At 60.2% G+C, this 9,546-nt stretch overlaps 1 protein-coding gene across 1 annotated transcript; it reads left to right on the forward strand.

The window, feature by feature from the left end:
* The first annotated feature begins 591 nt into the window (after positions 1-591).
* Positions 592-9,196, forward strand: PPP1R1B (protein phosphatase 1 regulatory inhibitor subunit 1B). The gene is made up of 7 exons (XM_079904899.1): positions 592-1,040; positions 2,678-2,738; positions 3,024-3,046; positions 3,502-3,577; positions 6,706-6,903; positions 8,188-8,307; positions 8,398-9,196. The coding sequence occupies exons 1-7, from the start codon at positions 960-962 to the stop codon at positions 8,445-8,447; spliced, it is 609 nt and encodes a 202-aa protein (XP_079761025.1). The 5' UTR covers positions 592-959; the 3' UTR covers positions 8,448-9,196.
* Positions 9,197-9,546: the final 350 nt, after the last annotated feature.

Genomic DNA, 9,546 nt, shown 5'->3' on the forward strand with positions numbered 1-9,546 from the left:
CATAGACTCGCACACACTCTCACCACACCGACACCCCCCCACCCCCCCCCCACACACACACTCCCTAGCTATAGGCACTACAGGGCCCCTGGCACTCACTTTCACACACTCCCTGCCATGATGACTGACACGTGTCCCCCCACGCACAACCCGCTCCACGCTCACTCGCTTTCTAGGACACCCCCATTCACAGCGTGGCAGGCTGGTGGTATTCTCTCCACGACCTCACAGGCCTCCCCGTGAAACTCCAAGCATCCACGCCAGGAAGGGGTTAAAGCCAGAGTCCCCGCTGCTGCTCTCCCCTCGGCCTGCCCGCATTATCCTCCCTGCTGGACTCCATCAATAATGCAGCTTCAAGTTCTGGGGAGACGGCAGGGGGCCCCCAGCCCGCTCCCCGCGTCCTGGCTCACACTCCCCGCCCTCCTCCAGGCCCCGGGAGAACACGCTCCTCGGCGCTCATTGGCCCCTGTCTCCTGAGTCCTCCCACCAAGCTCCCGGGCGCCAGTCCCAGGCTGAGGGGACGGGCTGGGCACCCCAAGGCTGGGGCCGGAGGGTGAGACCCGGAGAGACGGAGCGAGGCAGAGGCAGAGACAGAGACAGACATGCGGAGAGGGAGCAAGGGAGATAGAGGAAGGGCGGAGAGACACTGAGAGAGAGCGAGGGAAGGAGGGGAGCGACAGGGACCCAGACCCGCGAGCCGGGGAGCCCGGGGTGCGGGCGCGAAGGCACCGAGGCACGGGCGAGCCCCGGAGCCCGGCGGGGTAGGCGAGCAGGCGGCCGCCCCCCGCCCCCGCGCCCCCTCCCCTCGCCGGCGCGGTATTTTTATCTGTGCGTGAACAGCCCTCCTGCTCCTCCCCGCCGCACTCGGCCCGCTGTCGCCGCGGCGCCCTGAGCAGCGCGCCTGCACCGCAGCCCCGGACCCCGCGGCGCGCGCCCCGCCCACCGACCACCCGCCCACCATGGACCCCAAGGACCGCAAGAAGATCCAGTTCTCCGTGCCCGCGCCCCCCAGCCAGCTCGACCCCCGCCAGGTGGAGATGGTAAGGGGGCTGCGCCCCAGCCCCGGCGGCGCCCCCCTCACCCCCGCTAAACACCCAGGCTCCTCTGCGCTCCGGGGTCTGAACTGGCCTGGGAGACGGGGGCGAAGGAGTCCCGGGCCCGCCTCGGACGCGGCGGGGACGTGGGGCAGCGCGTGAAGTTCGCTGGAGACTCGTGCAACTTTTTCCCCCGGGGCCTCGGTCCTGATCCCGGGGCGGGAGAATCCCAGGCGGCCCCAGGGAGGGCAGACGGTCCTCCGGACCCTGCACAGTGTCCTCCTTCCCAAACTCCCACGCGGACCACTGGTGCCGCTCAGATGTGAGAAACATGGTACACTGACCTATTACACAGAGCAGGCCTCCGCCCAGCTGCCCCACGCTCTGGCTTTCTGTCTAGTTCCACCCTGTGTGCCTGGGCTGGGGTCACCAGAACCTTGTTCTGACCTCTAGACAGAGCCACAACATGGCAACAAGGGTGGGGGGGATGATGACCAGTCATCACAGAAGCCAGAAGTCCTCCCACCGACAACTGAGTTCTCTGGACAGCCTTTCTGGGGACTGGAGGCCTCCAACGGCTTGAGGTGGGGGTGGGGGGTGGGATGTGATGGAGGGAGAGAAGAGGGTTCTGCCCCCCACCCCGCAACTTAGCCATTCACTTGTTGCTGAGATGCAGCTGGCCCCCCACAGTGCAGTGAGAGTGGAGCCAAGTCATTTTGAGGAGAGCTAGGCGGCCATGGGGGCGGGTTGGGTCCCCGGCCCAAGCAGCTTTTGGTCTGGAGGGCAGTGTTGGGAGCTTGGCAGAGGGAGGTGGCAGTTTCAGCTTAATTCACCTGGTTCTCTTTGTGCATTTCCCTGGAGCTCAGAGGGGACCTAATTAACTGACAGTTGGTCTGATTGCCAAGCTGGGGGGAAGGCGGGGGAGTCACTAGGAGTGCTCAGTGCGCCCCCCACCCCCCGGTGCAGCTTGGCTCATGTACCAAGCAGGGCAACTTTTTGTTTTTTATGAGGACTGGGTGAAGAGTTCTGGGACCCAGAGCCAGGCCCCCAGAGACCACACCCAGGCCCCTGTGGGTCTGAGGGTCAGACCCACACCTGAGCCTCAGTGTGAGGTTGGAGGTGCCTGCAGTACCAGGCTCAGCCTCCCTCTGCAACTGGACCCACTTTCCCTGGAGCCCTTGAGCTGACCTTAGGTAGGCAGGGCCATGTGGGTGCCATGGCCCATGGGGCATCTTCCACAGCCAGCTTCAGGTCCTGAGGTCTGATGTCTTCAAAAATGAGAGAGGAAGGGCCTTGGTAGGGGAAGACAGAAAGGGAGGTGGCAGTTCTGGAGTAGCCATGGAGTGGGATGGGCGTCAGCTGGGAGCCAGTGATGCATTTTTCTTGTCCCTTCCCTGCCTTGGCATGCTGTGTGACTTTGAGCTCTTTGCTGAACCTCTCTGAGCCTTGGGTTTCACCTTGGTAAAATGAGGGGGTTGGGTGAGCTATGGAGTTCCTTACAGCTCTGACAGGCTTTGATTCAAAGGTTCCCTGGGGACTCCAAAGCACTGTTTGTTCCCTGCTGCCTGGGTAGGGGGTGGGGAGTGGGCTGCAGGTGTCTGTCCTGCCCCACCTCCTCCCCATCTCTTTCTCTATCTTCTTAGATCCGGCGCAGGAGACCAACCCCTGCCATGCTGTTCCGGCTCTCAGAGCACTCCTCGCCAGGTGGGCCCCTACCCTGCCCCCTAGTCCTGGCCTCATCCTAACCCTGATGCCTTCTTGGGGCCCCTGCCAAAGTCCCATGAGTAGGAGACTGAGCAGAAGATGGGGGGGTTAAGGTCTGGGAGCCCAACTCCATTGGGTTCATTTATTGACCAGGCACCTCCCAACACCAGGAGGGAAAGGGCACAGAGACTGAGCCTTTGGGGAAAGTAATTCAGATTCTTTCTCTCTTCTCTCTCTCCCTCTTCTCTCTTCTTCCTGGCTCGGTTCACTGGTGGCCTCCCTCAGAGGAGGAGGCCTCACCCCACCAGGTGAGTTTCCAGGGGCAGCTGGAAGGAGGGATGCCAGGGCCCTTTGTGATGGGCTGGAGGGGATTACTTCCCAGCTAACACACAGTGCAACCCAGGAGGACATTAGCATATCAATTGGCACCCCGGTGAGAGTGCCTGGTGCCAGGGTGCCACCCACACCCTGCCCTTGTCTTTCCTCTGCCCTTGTCTTTCCTCTGCTCAGACTCAGGCTGGGCCTCCAGAACGCAGGGTCCTGATCTGAGCCAGGCCGTGTCTATGGAGCCCCTCCCAAAGCCACCAGTTAGCCTCAGCCTCGGTGCAGGAGGTGCAGGACCCGAGGGGCGGCAGCGCCTGGGCCTGGACCTGAGAACAGAGGCTAGCCCAGTCTGCCTGGGTTGCCTTGGTGGGATGGAATGGAGGGAGGGTGAAGGACAGGGGCCTCTGTAAGCCCATTTAACCTGGTACTTCCCCAGCAGAGAGCCTCAGGAGAGGGGCACCACCTCAAGTCGAAGAGACCCAACCCCTGTGCCTACACACCCCCCTCGCTGAAAGGTACTGTCTCCCACCCATCAGTTGGGCTGTCCCCTTGACCCCTGCAACTGGGCTGACATTGGGTGTGTGTGTGACATGTTGAGCTTTTGTTGGTGGGGACGGATAGTCTTGTGTACCCACCCCAAGCCCTACTTAGAGACCAATTCTTTCTTAATTTGGCCTTGTAAAAGGAAGGAGCCCAGGGGCTGAAAAGGGTGGCATGGGTCTTAAAATTAGGTTGTGGGGTTGAGAGAAAAGAGGTACGTAACAAGTAGGCATCGGCTCTGCACCTCCTTTGCAAGCATGCACTGGACCACCTCCCCCTCCTTCTCCCCGAAGGGCACCTTCTTTGGGCTGCACCCCTTGCTCTCCTCTCCCATTCCCGTGCCATTTGCACAGGTCTGCACACCGATGTTCCTGCTTCTCCTTTCTATACCAAAAGGCAAGTCATTCCTATAGCACTCACTTATCAAACACCTAGTGTATGCCAGGCCCCCCTGGTGGGTGCTGGGCAAAAATAAGAGTAAGATTTGGCCTCAGCCCTCCTGGGGCCCTTCACCTCAAAGGGTCAGGGAGAGTTACAGAGGAGAGGGTGTTTAAGCTTGGATGGGAAGGCTGAATGAGAATTCAACAGGCAGGCCAGGCGTGGAGGGGCATTCCAGGGAGAGGGGGGAAGGTGTGCAAAGGGAAGCTGGTGTGGAATCACAGGGGGCTTCAGGGCCGGCCTGGAGACTTGGCTTCCGGGGGGGAGCTGGGGGAGATACACCTGGAGGAGAAGGTGGCACAGGTCGGGGTGTGAGGAGGGTCTCCTCCTAACTAAGCCTTAGGATGCCTTCCTACACCCACCTCAGCTCCCACCTGAGGCTCTTCCTGCCTGGCCAGCCCCACCTCCCACGGAGGCTGGGAGGGAGGGAACCAGAAGGGTGTGCGGAGAGCTCCCTCCAGGGTGGGTTTAATGAGTTCCCAGTGACCAGCCAAGTCAACAGGTGCACCTGTCAGCCTGCCGGCCAAGGCTGGGAGCAGAGAGACTGGGAGGAGAGGCCAGAAGGGCAAGGAGGCCTTTCTCTTCCTCAAGGACAGGACGAGGCAGGGACAGCAAGCGGGCAGTGGGTTCAGCTTTTGGAAGGCCTTCCTACCTGTAGGGATGTGGGGAAGGCCAGCCCCTGAAGCAGGCATGAGGGAGGAGGTGGCATCTTCCCAGGAGAGAATATGAGAAATCTCTCCCCTCCCCATCCTGGGCTGGGCTGGGGGCAAGTGCGTGTGAGAGGGAAGAATCACCCTTGGACTCTTGATTGTGAGCGAGGGGCAGAGGGCTGGGGTGAAAAAGATGCCAGAAATGTGCCCCCGCCCCCGTGGCCCCTTTGGGCTGCAACTTAAGGAGTGTCTGAGTGGGGAGAGGCAGGGCGGTGGAAAGGGGCCAGGAGAGGGGTGCGGGGGCTGTGCTGGGGACCTTGGAGCTTAAAAAGGGCCACTTGGGTCGGGGGAACTCAGGTTCCCAGAGCTGGAGACAGAGGGATTAGGAGACAGTTGGGAGGATGAGGGGGAGACCCCAGAGAGCCCTGCGAGGCACGAGGCAGGCGAGGCACGCGGGAGGCGCACGGGCGCCAGCACAGGGCTGCGCACACCTATTGTTGATGCTGTGGCTCACGAACTGAAGAACTGAACTCTCCACCCCCGGCTGCTCGAGCTGCCACCTCCTCTCCTCCCTTCCTCCCTTCCCCAACGCTCAGAGGACCCTTCTGAACCTGCAGGGCACTGTGTTATAGGCTTTGGCTCCTTTCTGGGCAGGGAAAGCATCTGGCAGGGTGGGGGACTTGTAGGTGGAGAAGCTCAGGGCCCCCAAGGAAGGGTGGACACTGAGTCTTGGCTTGAGGGGGTTCTCCAAGGCCGAGCTCTCACACTTGGCTCAAGGTGAAACTTTCCCCAAGGACAGGGTGGGGTAATTTATCGCACTTTTATTGCCTGGGTAGCTTGCCCAGAGCCAGCAGGAGGCACCGGGTGGAGCTCGGGGCAAGGCAGGGCAGCGGGCAGGCACAATGCACCCTCTGTGCCTGGCCCTGAGTTGGCAGGAGAGCGGTGCCCTGCTCCCTACACTGGAGGTTTCCAGCCTGGATCTGCCCCCTCTGGGCTTTCTGAGGGGAGGGGCTGCCTGCGGAGCAAGGAGGAGCTGCAGCAACTGCAGGGCCCAGCTCGTCAGTACCTGGTCTCTGGGCCTTGACTTTAGTGACCCAAATGCTCTAAAATCCCACCAGCTCCTGGCCCCCCTGCTGCCTCTGTCCCAGCCACTCCTCCCAGGGTCCCCTCAACCCCTGTCGTTCTCCCAGAGTCCCCCAGCCCTGGCCCCTTTCTCCTAACCCCCTAGTCCTTTCCATCTTTTGGAAACTTCTCTCCAGCTGCCCACACTGTTCCCTTGCTAGGTCCTATCCCAGCAGGCCTTGGTGGCGTTGGGGGGGTGGGTGGTGTTCACTGCTTTCTAGGTCACCGCAGAGGGAGATGAAGCTTGGGGATGTGGGTCAAGAGTGTGGGGGCCGCGTCTGAGCACGCCGCATCCCCAGGCACGGACTTCACTGGCTGCAGACTATTATGTCCTCAGCCTCAGAACTGTTCCTACCTCTCAGAGCCTAGGGCAGGGGTGTGTGGAGTAGCATCTACGATGGGGCAGTGCCGGGGAGTGGGGACCCAGCCCAGCATGGGGTGGTGGGCAGGATCGGGGTAGCAGTGAGCCCTAAGCAGGCTGGGCACTCCCCTAGAAATTGAAAGGGACACATCCCCCAGGGCCTGGCCCACGGGCCCTGCGCCTTCTCCAGGGGCTGTAGCTGGTGGACAAGCTCCCCAGCCAGGGACTGTTAAGCTGCTGCTGTACCCGCCTGGTCTTGTCCGGCTTGGCAGGAGCTGCCTGGTGCCGGCCTCTGGGACAGCAGCACCTTTGGACAGCTTAGGAGCCAGACGTGATCAGGAGGCTACCCCCTGCTGCTTCTGCCCTGGTCTGGCCCCCAGCAGGCTGACCTGCAGCTTTTAGCTTTTAAACTAGACCCCTGTGGGGGATTAGCTCCGCCCCAGGCCCACAGGAAGGGGGCTGGGGACTGGCACATGCCTCTCCCGCTTCTGGGGCCCGGCTGAGCCCTGCCTTCCCGCTCCCCCTGCGCCAGCTGTGCAGCGTATTGCTGAGTCTCACCTGCAGTCCATCAGCAACCTGGGTGAGAGCCAGGCCTCAGAGGAGGAGGATGAGCTGGGGGAGCTGCGGGAGCTGGGCTACCCAAGAGAGGAGGACGAGGAGGAGGAGGACGAAGAAGAGGAGGAGGACGAGGACAGCCAGGCTGAAATCCTGAAGGGCGGCAGGGGGTCTGGTAAGCTGAACGGGCTGTGAAGCCTGGGCTCCACCACCACAGATTATGTGGGATCCTCCCTGAGTGTCCTGGAACACCCCCTCCCGGTTCACATTTTCTCACACATGTAAAGGGCCTCCCCACTCTCTCATCCCACAGGATGCCTTGCACTCAGCCTTACCTGACACCTGGGCTGTTCCCATCCTTGACTCAGTCCTTCTCCCAATCAGGTTTCCTCCAATAATTCCTCTCTTCCCTAAGAATTAAGGCAAGGCCACCTGAGGTTTGAGGCTAGACCCAAGAAAGGACTTCCCATCCACGGCAGTTGGGAGGTGCAAGGAGATGGGGGATAGTGGGCTAAGAGTATCCAGTGCCCCATCGCCTGCATTTCTGAACACAGGATGTGGTCTCTGCAGGGGGGCACAGGGCTGGTCGATAAGTCCTCTCCAGGAACCTGTGGCTCTTTTCCCCTTTTTTATTTCCTAGGCTGGAGGTGAGAGGGTGCCCTCTAGTGTCTAGATGGAGAATGTAGGATTCAAGAACCAACTGCGTTGGCTGCAGCTCCAACCCCAGCTGCCTGGGAAGACAGGGGCCAGGGAGGGGCATGAAACCTACACAGAAGGCCTCAGAGCTAGAGACCTCAGATCCCCAAATCTCCACAGGGAGTCCCAAGGCCCAGAGAATTCCTAGGCAGGAAGATCTCAGCCCTCCCAGGACTGTTCTTTCTAGGCCCAGGCCATCCACATCTATCCCTCCCAGTGCACCTTAAACGTTTTGGTGCCATTATTTATGGAGATGAAAACTAGCCAACCACTCCTGCTTGACGTGTCCATCCCTTGCACCTCCCCCCAAAATGGCGTGGGCCTCCTCTCTGCCTTGGCAGCGGGGGCAACGGTCATGGGAGCAAAATCTCCAGCTGGAACAGGTGAAGGGGAGGTGAGAGGAGACTTCCCTTAGGAAAGCAGCAGGGCAGTGGGTCAAATGACAGGATGACCAAGGAGCAATATCCATTGGCACCAGTCTTGGAGCAGCTCCTAAGTGCCGGCGCTGGGCTGCAGGATATGAACTATTATCTTATGTAAGGCAGTCTACACAATTTCCCTCTTACCATCCCCTTCAAAGAGGTAACAACGGACCTATCTAAGTCATATGGCTAGTCATTGCAAGAGCTGTCTTAGTCCAGTGCTCTCTTCACTATACCACGATACCCTCCGAAGGAGCCAGCTGAGAGACTCGGCTCCTGTTCCAGGACAGCCAGATGGATACTCAGAGCCTGTGCTTTTATCCCTTCTTTCCCGTCCCCAGCTGGGCAGAAGACTACTTTTGGTCAAGGTCTGGAGGGTCCCTGGGAGCGTCCGCCTCCTCTGGATGAGCCCCAGAGAGACGGAAGCTCTGAGGACCAAGTGGAAGATCCGGCATTAAATGGTGAGGTTTGGGGGTGGGTGGGGCTGGGGAGGCGGGGCTGGGATATTGGTGGGCGTGGCCAGACCCTAAGTCCTTCTGCTTGCCTTGCAGAACCTGGGGAGGAGCCACAGCGCCCTGCTCACCCTGAACCTGGCACATAGGCACCAGCCCTGCATCTCCCAGAAGTGGCGAGGGCATTGCTGTTCCCCAGAAACCCACTCTGTCCCCACCCTATTTTGTACCCTTCCCCTCACTTGCTAGGGCTGCGGCTTCTGACTTAGAAGACTAGGGCTGGTCTGTGTTTGCTTGTCTGCCCACCTTTGGCTGATGCCCAGAGTCCCTGGGCACTTGCTGCCTGATGCCTACCCCTGCCAGTCATTCCCCCATTCACCCAGTGGGTGGTGGGATGTGAGAGCGCTTGCATTGGGAAATCCAGTAAATGGGGGACAAAGGTTCATCCTTCACAAGTCTACTCCCCAGACCCTCTCCCCTGGGCACAGGAAACCCACAGGGCAGGACCCTAAGATCTGGGGAAAGAGGGTACTGAGAACTTTAAGTGCCCACAGATCCTTCTCCATCCCCTGGGGAATTCCAAGTCACCACCCCTCTCACTGGCTTCTACCAGGGCCCAGGATTCAGGCATCCTTTCCACAGCCTCAACATTTTGGAAATCTTCCCCTTATCAACTGCTCCCCAGCCTGGGTGCCTGGAAGATGGACTGGCAGAGGCTGCTTTGTTGCATTTTGTTTGTGCTTTGATGCCAGGAATGCCGCCTAGTGTAAGTCCTTAGGGGGGCACATGGTGGGGGAGCCAGGCTCTCCTTGTCCTCCAGCTGCTCTGCCCCCTTCCCTCCTTCCCTGACTCCAGGACTGAACCGCTCCCATGCTGTAATAAATCTTTGTAAATAACTGCTGAGACTTCTCTTTCAGGGGGAAAGGAGAGGGAGGAGGTAACAGGTTTCCCTGTTACCCTGTGGTGGTCATCCAAGGGTCAGGTCCTCGACCCTAGTGTCCAGTCCTCTAGTTTGGAGCCTTGACTGCTGACAAGCTCCGAGCCATCTTGGGAAGGACCACAGGAGTTCTAGATCCTGCTGGGGATGGCTGAAAGAGGCAGAGGGGGAAGGAAGAGTCCTTCAAGAGTAACTGGATTCCTCCAAAGGGCCTGTCCCCCAGCCCCACAGGCCTCCCCTCAGGAAGATCCCTTTTTCTCCACAGTGCCAGGCCTGTGTGGCCCAATAAGGATGATGCCCCTGGGCTTCTT

This window comes from Stenella coeruleoalba (assembly GCF_951394435.1).
Source record: "Stenella coeruleoalba genome assembly, chromosome: 19".
NCBI classification, from domain to species: Eukaryota; Metazoa; Chordata; class Mammalia; order Artiodactyla; family Delphinidae; genus Stenella; species Stenella coeruleoalba.